Here is a 19,798-nt window from a genome sequence, read left to right on the forward strand (position 1 = left end):
AGATAAAAGATATCACTCTTTCCTTTTGCTTTGCTGCAGAAAGTTAAATTGAAGTTATTTTTTCATTCTTTTTTATTTTTTTTTTTCTTTATTTTTTTTTTCTTCACATTCAAACATTCAGAAGTATGATTTCATTCAGAAGTATGATTTCCTTATGTACTTAAATAGTCTCTGTGAACTTTGAATACTTCCCTGGGCCCTCTACCTAAAGATACCCTTGCTAGAGCATGCTGGTACCATATACCTTATGTATTTCTATTAACTTTTGGCTATACGGTGGCTATTTTCATGGGCAGAGTTAACTGTTCTTTTTTTTTTTTTCTCACTCAGTGTCTGATGTATGTTGTTATTTCACATTACAGCAACTTTTTTTTTTTTTTTTTTCATTAACAACAAATCTCTTCAAAGGCTTTTGGAAAATAGAGACAGATTGAGTCATCCATAGCTTCCCTGGCATGCTAAAAGATTTCTTAGAACAGCAAAGAAATTTTCCTTCCCCAGAAGGTTGCACTACCAAGTAGCTACAGCCTTGACATATTCCATGCATTTTTAAAAAAATTTTTTTAATTCCTTCAGACAGTTTCAGACAGGGCTCTTTGGTGCTGAAATAAGGCTTAGTGATCTGTTGTTATTCAAGGATACCCATAAAACTCATTTCAAAGATGGATCAAATACTTACCAATTGCTAGCAGCTGGGAAATTCTACTGCAGAATTACTGCTGATTAGCTTCTCCTCTTGTTACTTTTTATTCTGCTGCTGGTTTCCACCAGACACAACCTACCTTTGCTTAGATGCTTTGCTTGGATGCTGCCATGTAGAAACTCGGAAATTTAAAGTGAAATAAATGAGGTAAAGGTAAAAAGAATAAAATGAAGCTATCATGTGCTGGCAAGGGTACACTTACATTTACTTCAGAGCAGTGTCATCATACATTACCTAGCACTTCCTTAGGCTATATTCTTAAAAACAAGTTTAAAAGTATTAACAATACAACAGAAAGTTGTACAAATGTACACAAGGGATGATGTGAGAAATAGTAACAACCTCAGCTCACCCTTGGTCTGCTCAGATTGGAGCAGTGACGTTTATTAAACTTAATTAAAATTTACATCTGGCATTAAAGGAGACAAAATGTAACTTTTGGAGTTGAAAGTGAATCGCAGAAGAATTTATGTTGGAAGGGATGCCGTACAACTGTTTAGTTCCGTTCTCTGCTCAGAGCAGGGATGACTTTGACGCAGATTGCTCAGGCTCTTGTCTGGTTGGGTTCACAATATCTTTTTTCCCAGCTGCCACTTCTGCCCATTGCCTTTAGTGGTTTTTTTGTGCATCTCTGAAGGGAGTCTGTCTCTGACTTCTTTGCACTTTCCCAGGAGGTACCTGTAGACAGAGATAAGTTCTTTCCAAAGCTTCCTCTTCTCTGGGATAAGCAAACACAGCTCCTTCTGTCCTTCTACACCACAAGCTCCCATCCCTGGACATCTTGGTGGTCCTCCTACGGTTTGTCACACCAGTACTTCCACATGTTTCTTGTATGGGGAGCCCAAAACTGGACACCACACTGCAGATGCTGTGTCACGAGAGTCAGACAGAGGAAAGTAGCACCTCCCATGTCCTGCTGGCTTCACTCTTGCTATTGCAGCCCAGGGTGTGGCTGATCTGTGGACTCATGTGCAGCTTGCTGTCCAGAGGGACCCACAGGTCTGTTTCTGCAGAGATGCTTTCTGGCTCAGTCCCCACCCGGTGCTGTTTCAAGGCATTATTCCACCCCAGATGCGGGACTGCCTTTTCCCTTGTTGAATTTCATACAGTTTTTGCCAGCCCATTTCTCAAGCATGTCGAGGTGCCTCTAACAGCCAGTACAATGACTGCTTCCCCCAGTGGGATATCATCTGTGAACCTGTGACCTTGCTCCACTGTCAAAGCCATTAATGGAGATGTTAAACAGTACTACAGCCCAAGGAGTACCCCTCATAAATAGCCACCATGACATTTTCAGCCTGTTGCTCCACACTTTTTTCAAAACTTTCTTCATAATTCACCCAGCCAGTCCATATTGCTGCAATGTAGCTATGAAGATGCTTCTGGAGACCAAAAGCTTGCCAAATTGAAGTCAAAAACAATCAACTGTTCTCCATTCATCCACAAATCCAGTCATTGTACTGTAGAAGGCAATTAGGTTGGTCATACACAATTTGTACTTGGCAAATCCGTGCTGGTTTTTCCCAATCACCTTCTCCTTCCTCATGTTCCTGGACTTGGCTTACAGAAGGATTTGCTCCATAATCTTCCCAAGGAATGAAGTAGAGCCAGCTGGCCTGTATTTCCGAGGCTTTTACTCCTTGGCTTTCTGGGTGTGACATGAGGGGTGTAACTAGATGATCTTCAAGGCTCCTTCCAACCCAAACTATTCTATGATTTTACAATTTGCTTCCGTGGCCACAGGAATTTCCCATCACTGCAAGCGTCTGAAGAGACAAAGATCAGCCTCGTATTTGTGGTGATAAAGTTATCGATATTTAAGATTTGGGAGGTCCATCTAAAATGTGTATCCTAATTAAAAAAAGCTAGCAGTTCGTGGCTGTTTCCAATCCCCCACTTCTGGGTTAAGATAATGGTGGGTCCTACAGGCTCCACCAGCAGCCATCTCTCCGTGTTGTCACACACTCACTGGTTATTTCCTTCTCAGAACCGTGGCATTTAACAAGCTACTTAAAGAGTCCAGCCCCACCAGGGACAGGCACCTGGCCTTGTTAACCTGGGAATGACTGCATTTCCTCACCACTGCCTCGCCTCTGAAACGTCTCTGCAGTCACTTGGCAGAGGACGGAGGAGCAGAAGGGGGAGATGCTGTCTGAAAGGTTCTCTCACCACGATCACAGTTAGATGACCTGCCTTAAATTGTGCTTGTGTTATTACACGCTTGGAGTCCCTGTATTCTCTGACACCGTGCTGTGTCATGGTGCATGATATCAGCCATGCATCCTGCTTGGCTTTGTGTTCAGGTTGCTTAAGTGATACCCAGCTCGCTCTTCCTCAAATACTGGTTGTATTCCGCCAAACACACGGGAAGCGTGGGAACAGGCTGCCAGTAAAGGCTGGGTCACCTCTCTAGCCTCAGTCTCCCTCTGCTTCTTCCAAATGAGCATCCAGATGAGTGAATGCTTCCTGTGCTTTGAGGAAGTTACCCATCAATATCGAGCAGCTCTCCTGGGCTCTTTTGTCTTTCAGGGCGCCAACCCACCAGAAATTTCCCTGAAGTCCCCTCTGTCTAGGCTCAGAGTTATGATTCTGCTACCTGCCTCTTTTGCTTCCCATCTCCAAATCCCATGACTTAGAAGTAGACGAGACAAGCCCAATTCTCTCACTATTAGAATCATCTAGGAAGAATTAACAAATTCATATTATTAAACAAGTTTACGTGATTTTTTTTTCTCATTTTGACATGTATTAATAAATTACTCCTCAGAGTATGTTAATACAATTGTAACCATTTTATTGTGCTCTTTACTGCAGCATCTTTGGCTTCCCTCAAATCTTCAGTTGCCGCTTTCTTAATGAAAAGGCAAGTGTTTTATTTCTGTTGGTGCTTCTGTCTGCATATGACATAAAATACATATCCACAAATATTCTACCAAAGTCCTCACGGTCATACTCATGTATACAAGCTGAGCATCTGGTCCAAGTGTTGCTTTGTGAATTCTTGAGGTAATTGTCCCTCCCTGGAGATCTTCAGAAGCCACCTGGATGTGGTCCTGGGCAACCCGCTCTGGGTGGCCCTGCTTGAGCAGGGGTTGGAGCAGGTGGGCTCCAGAGTGCCCAGCCAACCTCAAATGTTCCGTGATTTCGTGGTTCTGTGAATGCAAATTCAGAACTATTCTTCTGTGTCCAGAATCACATCCATTCCTATTATTTTGGGGCAGTTACCTGGTTGATCTTTGTCCTTTGGGCATACTTTAACATTAGATCCTCTTCTAGTGTCCAGCTTTCCAGGTTTTGCTTTTAGGTATCCTGCTCTGGTACACAGACACAACCTAAAACTTTGAGACAAGACTTAAGGCAAAATAAAGGTTTGTGACTAGACAGAGGGCTGACTGGAGATCACCACAGTCCACAGCAAACAAAATAAATATATCATGTGTAATAGCTGCCTTTTTGTAATCTCAACAGTTTAGGGTGTTACCTTCCCTTCTGGAAGTCTGTTTAGCTACCGGGTAGAGCCGTGACTCCTACCTCGTGGACAAGTGACTTCATTCCCACCAGGGTTTACAACCTTCGTGAAACCTTCCTGGATATTAATTGCCTCTTGCAGTGAGAGCGGATGGCTCACAGGCTAGCACCAAGCCCAGCACCGCAACACCCTGGGACGGGCACTACAAACCCAAGCAAGGAAGCACGGCACACTTGCACAGCAGCCCTTGCTGGGGATTTCCCTGCCTGTCCCCAGGCCAGAGAGATGGCTGTGTGGCAACCTGGGCATGGCGTGGGCAGGGGGCTGTAGAAGATCATTTCAAGCCCCTTTACAAGATAACAGCCTTTTTATTCTGCTTTCTTCCCAACATACAACAACTGAATATTCTCATGTTGTTAGTATTAGCTTTTTTCTGCTTGTTTTGTGCAAAAATGTTCCTTTTCTTTTTTTTTTTTTTTTTTTTTTTTTGTTTTGGTATAAAAATGTTCCCAATGTAGTTATGCACGCATCCATCTACTACAAAAATTTCTGATGAGAACCCTGCCAACTAAAATGCTTTAATGCAGAGCTGTCACTGCTGGAAAATGTACAAGAACCCTCTTGAACTTTCATGAGAAATTTGTGATTTCACTATAATAGTGGAGGAAATGTGATGCTTTGCATGTGTCTGGCTTGCCTAGAACTACCTTGTGGGTCTTCAGGTTCTCTTGAAGCATGGTTCTGGGAGTGAAGCCCGAGCTGATCATGCCTTAATAAGGCACTGGAAAGGTCCATGAGTTTATATGAGCGACTGAACAAGATTATCTAACATCAGGAAGATCCCAACTTTTTTTTTTTTTTTTTTTTTGATTCCATTCCAAAGAGCTGGCATTGCTTTTCTTGAGGCTTGATTGCACTATACATAAACTGAAGTTAATAATAATCCCCACTTATCTCACTAAGGTGTTATATGACTAAACTATTGTTTATAAAATTTATAACCCTGTGGCGAATACTTCCACATGATCTTCTGGGGATAGGGCACAGCAAGCCTCTAATGAGGACCGGCAGTCGGGCTCTCCATCAAGATCACACGGACCTGCAGAATATCCCAGTGGCAGAGTGAAAGGTTGAACGTGCGCCAGGTCGCACAGGTTCAGAGGGCCAGAGGCTGACACATCCTTTGTGTAACTCCTTCGCCACAGCTCTGTTCCCCTCACATCCATCGCACAGATGGCATGCCCTGCGCCCTCGCTGCCACCTATGCTCACATGGTTGCAGCAGAGAGCGTGAATTAATGCACAGCTTGAGTAATCCGCACCCCTCCACCTAACGACATCGCTGTGAGCGGCTTCTGCAGGGGACTATGCCCTACATTTCAGGCCATTACTAGCACAGGAGCAAAGATGCAAAATCATCCCTGCAAACAGCTACACGCCTTCAGGTGGCTGACACACCCAGCCAAGTGGGCGCAGCAGCAGTGACACACACCTGTGGAAAAGGCTGGATTTGGTGGTTAGCAGGGTGCTGCAGATCTGACTATACATGTTGGTGCCGTTTCAACACCGTGCCCTCAAAACATCAGCTGATAGTTTGGCATCGCCGCTCTCCGGCATGTACACATACGAATCCCTCATTGCAAAAGCGTGCTTGCCACACCTCACAAATGATAGATGCTGTGACAGATATCACGGCAGATAAAAATCTTAGCTGTGTAAAAGTATGAGAAACCATGTAAGAAAAGTATCAGTAGGGTGAATAGGAGATAGTGCCCATGCAGGTTTTTATCATCCTTGTGCCCGTGGAACACTTACTTTTAAAAGGAAGCTGAAATGCAGATAAAGCTATGAACTTGCACCTGCCAAGTATGCAGCAAATCTGATACACTGTGCGTTACACATCAGCTTTGGTTAGGGTGAAATCTCCCACAAAGGAAATCATTATAAATAAATCTCTCAGAATGGGAAACACTGGGCCGATGGCTCCTCTTCGGGACCAGTAGGAACAGCAGCAGCTGGGGTTGAATGCAGCTCAGCACTGCAGGCTGATACCTCTGCTCAATGACCTCTCTGTGCAGAAAGGTGGAGAAGAAATATCCATATGGAAATAAAATCCTCTGGAAACAAAAGTTGTACTTACATCATAGGAATTCCCTCTGTTGGATCCGGCCCTTCAGTATTTAAGCCATGATATTAAATATATTTAAATTCTGGGTTTAGATAGAGCCCCAGCAAAAATGGTTGAGGTTTAAAACTTGCAGTTGGTATGGACTGGAAAAAAAACTGGAACACTGCTGCAGGTGTATTCAGGTTAGGTCAAACCTAGTGGGAACTTACATCAAAGGTTCATTTTGGCCACAGTCCTCACTGAGTACTGACATCTCTGGATACTTTCTGAGACTTCGCTCCGAAATACTTGTTTTGGAAAAATCTGTTTTGATGCAGCAAATTGTATGGGAGGACAGATGGCATCTAGCAGGTTGTTCAGAAGACAAAGGGCTGGATCTGTTTCAGATCCTGCTGAAGACTCTCTCTGTGTCAAAACTGTGTAATCCCTTAGTTACCCCACCTCAAATTACAGATGTAACAATATGTTACGTAATAAAAAAAATTAATTTGTGCTGAAAGACACATTGTTGGTATTAATGCTTTTTTTTTAAAAAAAAAATTATGGTTGTTTGAAAACAGCCTCTTTTAAGCTTGCATAGCATAAAAGTGCATTAAACCAGCCTCTACACTGGAGCAGGTAGCAGTTGTACTATTGCATGTGCACACACTTGAGCCTGTACTTGTTGATTCAAAGATCAGACAAGCTTTTTTGGCACAACTAGCCATCTTCAAAATGCATATCAGCTATAAAGCTTTGATGCAAGGACCAGACAAATTTGATGGGCTGTGTAAAGAAATTTCACATGCTACAAACTAATTTATGGATCTATTTTAGCATCTTTCCTCTTAAAGCATTTATGAAATCAAATGAAAAATATGGTAGTTCAGTATCTAAAATATTTAGAACACATACGTTTTCTAAAATTAAGGTCTTCTGAACAATTTTAATTTGGTCATGCTTAACACATACAATAATTTGTACCCCTTTTTATTACAACCAAGTGAGTTGGTTGTCTCTTACCACATGGCTGAATATGTAGATCTGTCAAAATTGATTCAAGTCCTCTAATGGCTTCCCCAGCAGGGAAGTTCCTGGTTGTCATAATGCTCTTTGTAGGTGAGCAAAGTTCTTTTACTCCAGTTTATATCTTTTGATGAGCTGTCTGGAGGAGATCACTGGTGGCAATATATAAAGTTCCAGCTGCTTTCTCCCTAATACACCTCGCAAATGTTACCCTGCATATCCTAGATGTCACTTTCCCCTCACAACACGCTCATTGCTAGCCTGAAGCAAACCCCAAGTGCTTTCAGTAATTGCAGAAGCATTGTCTCATTCATCAGATATTATAATAGAACACACTTCACTGAAATTCATGAGTAAATGCTTTTTCACGTGCATTGCTTACTGTACAGATCACCTGGACTTTCTAGCAGAATCCCAGAACCCCAGAATGGCTGGGGTTGGCAGGACCCTCTGGAGGACACCTGCTACAGCCCCTGCTCCAGAAGGCTGGACCAGGACCAGGTCCTTGAAGGTCTCCAAGGAAGGAGGCACCACAGCCTCTCTGAGCAACCTGTGCCAGTGCTCCATCACCTGCATAGGACAGAAGTGCTGCCTGATGTTCAGAGGGAACCTCCTGTGTTCTCTTTCCCTGTCACATCCTCTTCTCACCCTCCCTTCACGTAAGAAGGGGAGGTCCCCCCGAGCCTCCTCTTCTCCAGGCTGAACAGTCCAAACCCTCAGCCTCTCCTCACAGTGGAGGTCCCTTCATCATCTTTGTGGACCTTTGCTGGACTCTTTCTAGTCTGCCCATGTCTTATACTGGGGAGCCCAGAACTGGACCCAGCACTGCAGGTCTGGCCTTACCAGTGATGAGTAGAGAGTAAGTATCACCTCCCTTGACCTGCAGGAAATACTTTCCCTAATTCAGCCCAGGATGCCATTAGCTTTCTCTGTGGTAAGGGCACACTGCTGGCTCATGTTCAGCTTGGTGTCCACCAGGACTCTGAGGTCCTTTTCTGCAGAGCTGCTTTCCAGCTGGGTGGCCCCCAGCATGAACTGGTGCCTGGGGTTGTTCCTCCTCAGATGTTCTTGGTGTTTCTCCCCAGGTAACATTTATACTGCTATTTATTTTGGTCATGAAGAATGAGGCTTGAAAGTTCTGAGATGAGACATCACATTGCTTTTTTTACAAACAGGTCTGGAAGGAAGACAAATTGTTTGTGTCTTGGGGTATAAGCAAACCTCTAATAGGAGCTGGGAGGAGACCTTCCTTGGGGCTAGATATCCCATAACTTCCTGTTACCTTTTGCACCTTTCCTAAAGCACTCTGGCTCACCCGCTGCCAGCACAAGCACCCTGCAGCACTGGACAAGTGGCCGGAGCTTAGCTGGGATTTCCTGCATTCCTCTGGGGTTACCTACAATGGGCCTGCCTTTTATGAGAAAAAAATTGCCCGTCTGAGATGCCAGGTTTTAGGAACACATGGATTACCTAGGTTAACAAGTAGAAGATGGCAGATCTTGTTAATTAATGACATTGAAAAATCATCTTTTTTTGGACTACCTTTTTGGAGATTTCCTTGGATGCTTTTGGGTGTTTTTACTTCAGATGCCTTCCTCCTTCTCCTCTCTTTAAGTAGAAGACATGGTTCTCAGTTTTCTTAGAGCCAGCACATCCTGCTGGGTGCACAAAGACAGGAAACTAGCTGGGATGTGTTTGGAAGTCCGTAGACCTACACCTAATTTCAAAACCATTTCCATTTGTTTGCAGGTTGAAAGTTAAACTAATAATAGTTTGTAATAAATTTAATCACATTTTTTAAGGCAATGTCAGTTCTTCAAGAACAAGAGAAGTTGCTCTTAGACTGCGCATCTCCTCCCTGTTGTTCATACGTTGCAGCTCTGTTGCTCTTTTCAAGCTTTTTCAAGGCTTAATTGCTCTGCAGAGTTAGGTATGTACAATACCATTATCAATATAAAGGAATTTATTGCAGTCAAAGAAAAGGTATTTAAACCAAAATGGATGAAACAATAAAATGGATCATATACATATTTCATATACAATAATTATTATTGGTGTAATTGTGCAAAAAAGTCATCCATGGAATAAGGATATAATAATTCTAATAAAGAAGTGTATCTGTGCTGTCGTATAAATAATACCTTTTATGAATACGTATTAATATTGCTTATCTTCATTGGCTTATCTATATGCTGTCTTATTCCTTTTTGTTCCTTGCTAGGCTGTGGATCTTTACTCTGTGTGTTAGTGGTGCTCTGCTTAGTCCACATCTTGCGTGACATCAGGAGTGGTAAGGGACCGTGACCTTTTGTCATGTTCGACCATTCAGTAGCCTGTCTGGATTCAAACATTTGGCTAAGACAAATGGCTATACACCAGTCTGAAGTGTATAGCTTGTTCTTCTGGTTTCCTTTCAGTTTAAGAGATAACATTAACAAAAATCGAAATCCTTGCTTCAGTTGATGCCAAACATGCACGTGAAGTTGCTACCTGCACAGTGCTACGCTGCAGTGGTTTCACCTGAAGGAGGCACAGGAACCACAGCTAACACCGCGCTGCCTGCCTGCAGCTGGGGAAGCAGGTTGGTGTTCACTGCGCCCTACTTGGTGACAGATCCACTGCAGGGCTCTCACCAGACCTTCTGCAATGATCAGTGTCATCAGAACAGAATGCAACCCAAGCCAGTACGATTGATGCAGAGTTTTGATTGACTCTTCCCACATGAGAGAACAAGCAGCCATCCATCCATTAGCATATGGCAACCTTACTTCGGCTCCAACTTCCATGCAGCATTGGGATAAACTGGACCACCCTCTCCATCCAGACCTCCAGAGGATGAGCTGGCTCCTCCTTCTTTTCCCAGTGTTAGTGATCCCTGCTCCCAAGCTGCTGGTTTTCCAAGGTACAGCAGCTCTGCTCGCCATGGAGCAATGGTCAGTGTGCCTCTCTCATCCGTAGGGCTGGGATCAGCGCTGCCAAGGCAGTCCGGGAGCCAAGTGGCAGGTGACTCACCCAGCAGGAGGAGTGCTAGCTGTGCTCATGAGGACCAAGAGACAAATAAATAACCCATGGCACCAGTGTGCTGGGGGAGGGAGAGGTGGGTACATCTCATCTGCTGTGTGGCAGAAGGAAAGCTCGCGACACGGGCAGACAGGCTCCCCTCCTGCCCCTCAGTGAGGAAAACATCCCCAAATGTGTATTTCAGCCATTCACACTGTGTGGATCACTGGGGAGAGAGTGGCAAGCCGGGAGGAGGAGAAAAGAAGCAAAGGGTGTCAGGAGCAGCTGGCGCACCCACATCAGGCAGAGGGCTTGTCTGGGTTGATCCCGACGAAGCAGGACTTCACCCACAGCACGTGCGGCCTCACCTACTGCTGCCTGTGCCATGGAGGCTCCTTCTGCAGCCTTCAGCGGCAGCCTGGGTGGGGAAACCCCTCTGTGCCTTGAAATCACCATTAAAACTCGTGTTGAGGAGATGGAGGAGGGCATGCAGGTGCGAGATACGTGTTATTAGTGGATGGAGAAGAGTGGGTTGATGCTGGTCAGGGAAAGACTGCCAGCAGCGGGACAGGGAGGCGGAGAGGTCTGCTCTTATCAGTGCTGGGAGGGGAGGCAGCGGGAGATGAGGTTTCTTGGGGAAGATGACCAAAACGCCGCCGCCTCAGTAGGGACGACCTGAGGCGAGGCGGACAGGTGAACACCTGAGGCGAAGCGAGCGCCTCACCGCGCGGCGCGGGAAGGCCACGGGAGAGAAAAAAACAACAGGAGACTGAAGGATTTATTCCCAATTCTGTTAAAAATTTTTATTTAGACGATAAAATAAAGGCAAGAGCAGGCTTCCCCTCGGCCTGCACCTGCTCCCCTCAGCCGCCGGGGCCGGCCCCGCGCCTGCGCCCGCCGCCAGCCCCCCCCCCCGCCGCCCGCCGGCCGCCTCCTCGCCCTCCTCCCTGCCCGCGGGGCGCGGGAGCCGCTGACGGGAGCGAGGCGGAGTCTGGAGGGAAGATACCGAGAGATAGAGATTTAAATCACATCCCCGGCTCTACAAGGGCAGCGGCCGCCGCAGCCCCGGCGCAGAGCCACGGACGCACGCAACCGAGAGAGGTGCTGCCGGCTCCGCTGCTCGCCATGGGTGCCGCTGCCGCCGAGCCCCCCCGCGCCGCCGGCCTCGTGTCCAGCGTGCTGAACGACACCCTCGAGTTCTACCGCTGGACCTGGAGCATCCGAGGTAACGCCACCGGCCACCGGGAACCGGGCACCGGGCACCGGCCGCCCCCCCGAGCCCCGCCGCCATCACCGCGCCCAGCGCCCCCCGCCCGCGGGGGCAGCGGCGCCGCGCTCAAAATGGCTCCGTTGCCAAGGCGACGGCGGGAGGGCGGGCGGGCCGGGGAGGGGGGACAGCTCCTCGCTGTGTGGGGGGCACCGGGGGGACCCCCACACGGGGGGTGCCGCCTTTCCCCGCTTCGCAGCCGTGTCCCCGCAGCCTCCCCCGGCTCCCCTCGGTCGCCACAGCCGGTGGGCAGCCGGCTGGTTGCGGCGAGCCGGGCCCCGAGCCCGCTGGCAACGGCGTGTGGCAAATGGTGGAGGCCGGGCGAGCTGGCTGCGGGCGGCGGTGCGGGTGGGGCGGCCTTAAATAATGTTAGATAATGTTAAATAATGTTAAATGTGCAATATTGAGTGCGAGGGGGCTCGCTCTGACGTCCCCCGGGCTCCCTGCGCGCTGACACCCGGCACGGAGGATGCTGAAGGAGGAGAAAATGGTCCCGGGATGTGGAGCCGGTGGCAGCAAGCCAGGCGCTTTCCGTCGCTTTCCAGCCGGCTGTGCCACGATCCGGGCTGTTTCCTTCCAACCTGGGCGTGCACGGAGCACGCTGGAGTGAGCACGGCCACCGAGGTGTCTTGTGGCAGCCCGATACCCAAAAACGTGGGGCCTGGATGCAGGCTGGGAGCTCGCTGCTGCACCAGCAGCCCTGGCTTTTCCGCCCCCCTCCGTTCTGCCATCTGCCAGATAAGGAATTAATCTTATCTCATAGATGGAGGGGCTCACTTTATTTTTATTTTTTATCATGGAAAGCCTTCCCAGCTATCCTCTGGGTTTTGCCGTATTTTAAAGATTGCTAAGCCTATGTGCATCGCTCTCCTTCGCCGTGTGCAGCCTGCCGGGCTGTAAGAAGAAACGAAAATGCTTGCAGCAGCACTACGGGTAATCTGCCAGCGCCTGCTCGCCCTGCCTCGTGCTGCAGGCACCTGCTCCGAGCTTCCCGGGTAATGCAGGAGGGATGCTGCTCAGCCAGGCAGCTGCAGTTTTGGATGGGTATAGAAATAGGTGTGGGTACCAAGCTGACGTCCTTACAGATTACTTGCTTTGTCTGAAAAAGGATTTCGAGTTCTGATCTATTTTCTGAACTTCAAATGTGTTATTTAAGTTCAGCTGCAGACTACATTTGTTGTCAGCAAAAATCCCCCCCCCCCAAAAAAGAAAAACAAAAAACACAACACCCCAAAAAAGCTACCCCCCCCCAAAAAAAAAAAAAAAAAAAACTAACAAAAAAAATCCAAGAAGGAGGGATTCCTTTATGTAAGGAATGTAAAGATAAGTAACTCACATTAATACTATCCATCAAGTGAACTTTTGTTTCCCCTTGCACTGCTTTGGAGAGCCTTAAGCAGTGTTAGGATGCCACTGTGATGGTATCTAGAATATGCCCAAGTCCTTGCTAATCCTGTGCTAAATGATTGCTCCAAGTTCAGTGGTGTTGCTGTTAATGTGGGGTTCCGCTATGGAGTGCATCAATCACCTTTTGCGTAAGGTGCTGAGAGTTTCAGGTTCCGAATTTCAGTGACTCCCTGCAAGGACGGTTTTGGACAGAGGCTAAGTCACATCCTACTCGTGTCACCATTCTTGTTTGTGCCCAGCCTTGTGTAGAAATGAGGTCCTCCTGTAGTTCTTAGGGTCAGGGATGGATATATGAAAGGCAGTATCCACACAAGGTAGCTACAATGTAGCTCCAGATAAGAAAGTGCCATTATGAGGCAATGCTGCGCTACTGTGTAATAAAATCATATTTTAATGCCCAAAGTTCCTCTTCAATACCTGCTCAGTTTGCAGCTTTCCTGCACGTGTCTTCATTCAGAACAAAACATTGTCTCTATTTGTCATCTTTGAGCGAATGTATGTTAAAATCATGAATTTGGCACTGTTGTGTGAATCCATGCAATTCACCTTTGTGTCAGGAACAGCAGTGATGTTGCTCAACAGACAACACAAATTATGGCATGCAAGACCATTGCCCAACTTTCAATATCATTAAATAAAAAACTATACCACGCAGCAGAGTTGCTCAACCAATGATGCCATGCAATACCATTACACAATAAATCATACTGAAACACTACTACACAGCAAAATTACACAATAAAATGTGAAGAAATTTTATTCCCACTACTACTCCTACACAAAAACTTCCCATTCATATAAAACCAAAGTTATTTATTCCCCAGATTATGCTTCCATTTTCTGTTGGATGCCCAGGTCTGTCCTCAGCCCCGTTGTCGACGTGCAGCTGGATTGTCCTGCCAGCAGGTTTTTTTGTCTGTTATCCCATGCTCCTGTGATGGGACGGCATGTGACTGTGCCAGAGTGTCCCGCGCAGTCTTGTGCCACTTCATTTTTATGCAGTAAAGACTTGGTCTTTCCTCCTTTGCTTTATGACATTTAAAAAGCAACCAACCCTTTCTGAGGTCAGAAAGAACCCCAAAAGGCTCAATATATGATAAGCCTAACTGGATTTTTTTTTGAATGATGTCACAACTTTTAATACTAAGCCTGCTGTCCAAAGCAGATGCTGTTTGTTTGTTTTACTGTGGTCAGTTTTTTCAATTTTGCATTTGGAAATGCTAGCCGTATTCTTTTTTCCCCATATATATTATTAATATATATTTTCAGCCTTAGCAATGCTTAGTATGTGTTTTTCTCTGTTAATTTGTTTGAAATACTTTTTTTTTCCCCCTCTCCTCTCCTTCCTTGACTGCCTTTTTAGACCCCTGTCATGAAAGCCTGAAATCCATCGTCACTGTGTATTTGCCTGAGAAGGCTGAGGATGGGTTGGGAAGCCATAAACTTCACAGAGAGGTCGAAAGGGCAAAAACGTGGCTTTGGCAGTTATCAAGAGGCAAAAAAAGGTGGTTGGGGGAACAACTGTTATCAGGAAAGATGATCTAGGAAATTCTATGCCATTATGGGCAAGGGCATGGGACCAGTAACGTGTGATGGATGGGGCAGGGCATCTTTCTTTCGGCTCAGCTCGCTGGTTGGGGTTAGACCTGGGCAGGAAGGATTAAGGGTATGATTAGATGAGTGAGCAAATGACTTAGAGGGAGGTTCCAGGCTGAGTCCAGGAGAACTATTAAGGTGAATAACTCAGGACAAAGCCCGGAACGTGGACATCTGCAAAACGTGGGTGAAGAGACCCCTGACATTTAGGGAGGAGACATTTAGGGAGGAGACTGCCCGAAAGGGAGATGTGTGAAACCCTTTATCCAAAAGACAGAGGAACTACTGTGGATGTATCGAGCTGAAGAAACAGGATTTATGGACTCTGGGTGAGAATGGTTGGTTTTGGAGCTCAAAGTTAAAAGCAGGCAGGGCTGTCCCTGGCCATGTGGGACTGCTTTGGAACAGCACTTTTCACTGTGGAGAAACCGACTATGGCCAGAGGATCCTGGATTTCTATACCTGGGGAAAGGTGGCTGGTGTGGTTGGCAGACAGTGGGATTATGTGAGCTGCCTCGTCGCGGTGGGAGATTTGTGCCAAAGCTGGAAGCCAGAAGTATCCCGATGAAAAATCTTCAGAAGCCAAAGATGGAGAGAGAGAAATTGATTGCAGAAGTAAATGTTAAAGGCTAAAACATGTGAGCGTACTGCCAACCACGCCAAGGACTGGGAGCATCCCGATTTGCTTAGTGTATTTCAATAAGCATCCTTGGTGTAGAGGAGCCAGCTATTGGTATCAGAGATAACGTGCTGGGTGTTTGGGGGGATGTTCTACCCACACTTCATCATCAGAAGATATCAGATTGCAGACCTCAAACGACAGCTAATGGAAATGTATTTCCGAAAAGTGTGTTCCTGGAGTGGGGGTCTCGGTGTGGAGATCTTGGATCACCAAGCTTCAAGAGCTGGGCCTGAGGACGTAGCCAGAAGCAAAGCTGACACCGTGAGAGCCACTGCCAAGCTGAGGTGCAGGTGACAGACATCCCTTTTTTAAAGGAGGAAGGAGGAGTTGTAGGTAGCCTGCAACTCTTAGCTCCAGCAAAGGGATGAAACGAGAAAAAAAGCCTTCAGCATCTTCAGAAAGAGTGCTACATGTGCTTTGAACATTCGTTAGCAAATTCATGAAGCAAAGTGAAAGGCATGGACGAGATGGAAAGAGGAGGGGATGATCCTGACATGAAAACTGCATAGGAGAAGATCCTTTCTCATGTGTAGATACCATGTCTCGAAATCTCTAAATGAAGTAAGATGTTATGGACACTATTAAAGCAGTTTCCTTGGAAAAGGTTGGGGAAACTGCCTTTTACATGATTTAACCACGCTGACTGCATGACCATAGCACCCACTGCAGCTGATCCAAACGACTGGATATATAAAATTGCAGCATACCATAAATTACTGTTGTGGAGATCTTGGCAGATCCCGTTTCCCAGCTGAAGCTACGTGCCAGCAGTGAGGGGATGTAGCAGGGCAATGGGTAAAGCTGTGGCAGTCCAGAAGAGCTTGTATTAAACTGTCCTGTGTAACCACGAGAGGCTGGCAAAGGAAACTTAAGGACAACCAGCAGAGGAAGAGGTGGGAAATGTGGTTTGTGGTGCCTTTTAAGGGCTTGTAGACCAGGAGCCGTGAGCCGTGGGTGAGGCAGGACTCTGCTTTTTGCCAGTCCAGGCAGGTTCCTGGAGTTACTGGGTTCACATGGGAAGGATTAAGGGAGCACTTGGATGAAAGGTGGATGACTGAAAAGGCTGCAAGCAGGCGTTGAGAAAACCTTGGGAAGAACTTGTTAGGGTGCAAAAATAAGGGGGGAAAGGTGGGGGTGTGTGCTGAAGAGCTTCAGAGCTGGGATAAATGGGGTTAAACGTGAGTGGCCCGAAGGTGGGCTGTATTTTAAACCAAAGTTGAAGCTACCACAGCACTCCAAGAGGGATTCGTTTCTGTTTTGTGCCTGAGTTTGGGAAGGTGTGGGTGGGGGTAGGTGGTTTCTGGATCTGAGGTGTGGATCACGGGTACAGCTTTGCTCAGCTTTGTCAGGCCTGGAGTGCTTCTGAGCGTAAGGCCTTCGAGGTCTTGTGGCATTTTAAGGATGTAAATGCGGGCGGGTGCGAAGTTCAGGCCTGCTGAGGGCTTGTGGCAGCCCTGGGGGGGGGTTGAGGACCGCAGCCAAGGCAGAGGTAAGGCAATAAGTGTCTGCAGGGCAGGCCCAGAGGCAGACTGAGCACACCATGTGCTTCGTATTAGCTCCGTGTGGTGTGCTTGGCTTCGAGATAAACACGAGGTAGTTTACCTCTCTGTTACAGGAGGTGAGGGGGATTAAGCCGCCCCAATTCGGCTTGTGGTTGTTGCAAGATAACGGCGTGCCCGGGGCACGAACTGCTCCTGGTTCTGTCAGAGTAACTCACTGGTGTGCCTGCCGCTCAGCTCCTTTCTCCAGGTACGTGGCTGGATCCTTCGCTCCTGCCCTGGAGAGCTCTCTGCTCTGTGGTGCTGCCTGCTCGTCCCGTGAGACTCCCGCTGGCCCCTCTCATCCATCCACCTCCCACATGCGCTCCTCCGTGGCAGCATCCCCTCGTGTTCAGACGACTTGGTTTATTCCTGTCTCATTTTCCTTTTCCTCTCACCTCTTTCCGCAGTCTCTCAGAAGTCTTTTACTATCTCTTGTACATATTTTGCTTCAGATGTTGCGACTGACCATGGTATCTTCTTATCTTTTGTCTCTTCCATGGCTGTAAATCATTTGCCTCTGCTAGTTATAGCAAACACTTTCTAAATGCTCCCAGGATATTGCTGGAAGCGGGTGCCTGTAGCCGGTTCCTTTCACCTGTCAGGTGGGCCAGTGAGTCTTATTCCCTTACACACAATTTGATGTCCTTCCATTCCTGTATTATTGTTGTAATACCTTCTTTTTAAAGGGTTTAAGGTACCGCTGTAGAGGGGAATTAAAAAAAAGGAAGCACAGGTGCTAAGTTAAATATCTGGGCTGCAAATAGGAGGCTGTGTAACCATATTTCCTGGGTTTGCATTCTGCATTTAGTAGCTTACTGGAACAGATGTGTTCAATAGAAATACTTACACCCAGAGTGCCCCAAAGTGCTCTGAGACCAAGTCCAGATCTTTGGTTTGTCTACTCACAGTTTGTCATCTATGAATTTTTGATCAAGAGTGAGAAACTATTTCAGAAACCATTAGGGAGCTCAGGTCTGGGGGCTGTGTGCTGCCACGAGAGGTAACACAACCGTAGAAGCAGAGGCTCCGTTGCAGTGGTGGTTTGGATACGGCGTTATCTAGCAGCCAGATTGATGTTGTTCCTGGTATTCCTGGGGAAAGGTTCAGGTGTTCGTGATTATTCTGGCCATCTTTGGGTACGGGACCTCTTCTTTGTTCCATTTGTGTTCTGAAAAACAACATCTGAAGACTTTTTTTCCCAGATTTGCCATTCTTGCTGATACCAAAGGCATGCTGAAGAAACAAATCCTGGTTTGCAGTGTTATTTTTCTTTGGAGGCTGATGTCCTTGTCTTAGCCTAACAGAAGGCCTACTGTACCTCGCTACTGGAAGCTTTGCTTCTGCCCCTCAGCTTGGAAGATAAGAGCTAATACATCTCAGTAACTCCTCTTGTAGGTTTATTCAAAACAAGCTTTTGACCTTGTTCATCCTTCTGTAAAACAAAGCTGGGCAGCAGCATCCTCGTGCTGCTGCAAACAGGAAAATAAAAGCAGGCAAAGCAGGCAGTTTCTCAGAGGGATTCATGTGCAGCTCCTCGCAAATATTCTCTGGTATTCTCCGGTCAGTGCACCTCGGTGTCTCTAAATATTCATCTGCAGTCCCAAATCATCCTGTATTTTGAGGGCCACAAGGTGGGTTGTTTGCGCTCGCTGTGTGGTTAAGCACTGCTGTCCTTCTGCTGCGTTAGCACCTCGCCAAGGTATTTCCGTGCTGCCTCCGTGCCCTGCGAGTGCTGAGTGTGTAACATCTCTCTGCAGTGGATAAGTGGAGATTTTAATAAACGGCTATTAATAATCCTTTACATTTCACGAGGGTGCTAGCTTCTGGCTGAGGGAATTTGATGAAAATCTGTCTATGGACAAAAAATATTCTGTGGTCATCCCCTTTATATGGTATTTCCATAGGAGTACAGAGATGTGGGCTTGGTCTTAGAGCTCTGGACCTAGTTCCTAAAATTGCAGCCTGTGTTTTTTGTTTGGCTTCTTTTTTCTCTTTGCATCTGTTTGCTCTGTAACTTGTAACATTTAAGAAAAGACACACAGGTATCACTGCACTGGGCACCCGTCTGGCTTTCGTGGTGTTTGGAAAAGTCGGATTTGACAAACAAAAGGCTACACCATGCCTTGAGGGCTTATAATCTTGCACGTCTTGTGTAAGCTTCAGCAAGGTTTGTGTTTCTGTTATTCCTTGAGGCGGAGTGTTTGTGCTGTCCCCACAAATAATTGTAATCAGCGGAGGAGGTAAGTCAAAAGTAGTTTGAATAAGGCAGACTCTTAGAGTTGAAAATCCTGGGAGTTGATAGTAAATTGATATTTCTGAGCTTGATTTCATTATTACCCTTGTCTTGAGACAAGCGAATCCTGTAATTGCTGTGTACAGGCTTGAAAGATAATATAATATTAGTGGCTGAATTACAGGAGTCCCAAGAAGGCTGAAATGCTTGTTACAATGCACCTGACCTTTTAACAACAAATTGGGATTAGGCATCCCAGTTACTTTAATGGGAGTTTATGAAATACACGCATATTACACAGGTGTTTAGTAGCTGCAGGAGACGTTCTTCGTAGCTGTGTGGTGTTTTGGTTTTATGCTAGGTCCACGTGTTGCTGTGTATAGCTTTATATAAGGCTAAATAGTCAATTACAAAGCCACAACAGTAAAGGCAAAGCCACAGGTGGTTGTAGGCAGTACCTGTCAGTCCTGGCTGTAGCTCTTTTGGTTTGGGGCAGGCACCTCTCGTTTCTGGATGGGACAGGATTGGTACAGGGAACAGGATTGGTACAGCTTCGTCTGCAAACTTTTTAATTGTTTTGTTTTTGTCTGGGGGGGTTGTCTTTGTTTTGTTTCAGAGTAAGGGCTTTCATTATTTGTTGTGTGTAAGAATTTCATTTTATTGTTGTTATTCATTCTTGCATCTTAACAAGCTATGAAACAGCAAACTAAAACACTAAAACGGCTTTGCCACGAAATTTTGATGCATCTCAGCCCGAACAAATGAGCT

General features: G+C 46.4%; 1 protein-coding gene across 1 annotated transcript in view; it reads left to right on the plus strand.

Annotated features, from left to right (window-relative positions):
- Positions 1-11,344: 11,344 nt before the first annotated feature.
- The window catches only part of ELOVL4 (ELOVL fatty acid elongase 4), a 28,997-nt gene continuing 20,543 nt past the window's right edge, over positions 11,345-19,798 (plus strand). The window contains exon 1 of the mRNA XM_082757885.1: positions 11,345-11,529. Coding sequence (XP_082614011.1) covers positions 11,430-11,529 — 100 coding nt within the window. The 5' untranslated portion in view covers positions 11,345-11,429. The remainder of the gene's footprint in view (positions 11,530-19,798) is intronic.

The sequence above is a fragment of the Aythya marila genome (assembly GCF_965140915.1).
Source record: "Aythya marila genome assembly, chromosome: 3".
Classification (NCBI taxonomy): Eukaryota; Metazoa; Chordata; class Aves; order Anseriformes; family Anatidae; genus Aythya; species Aythya marila.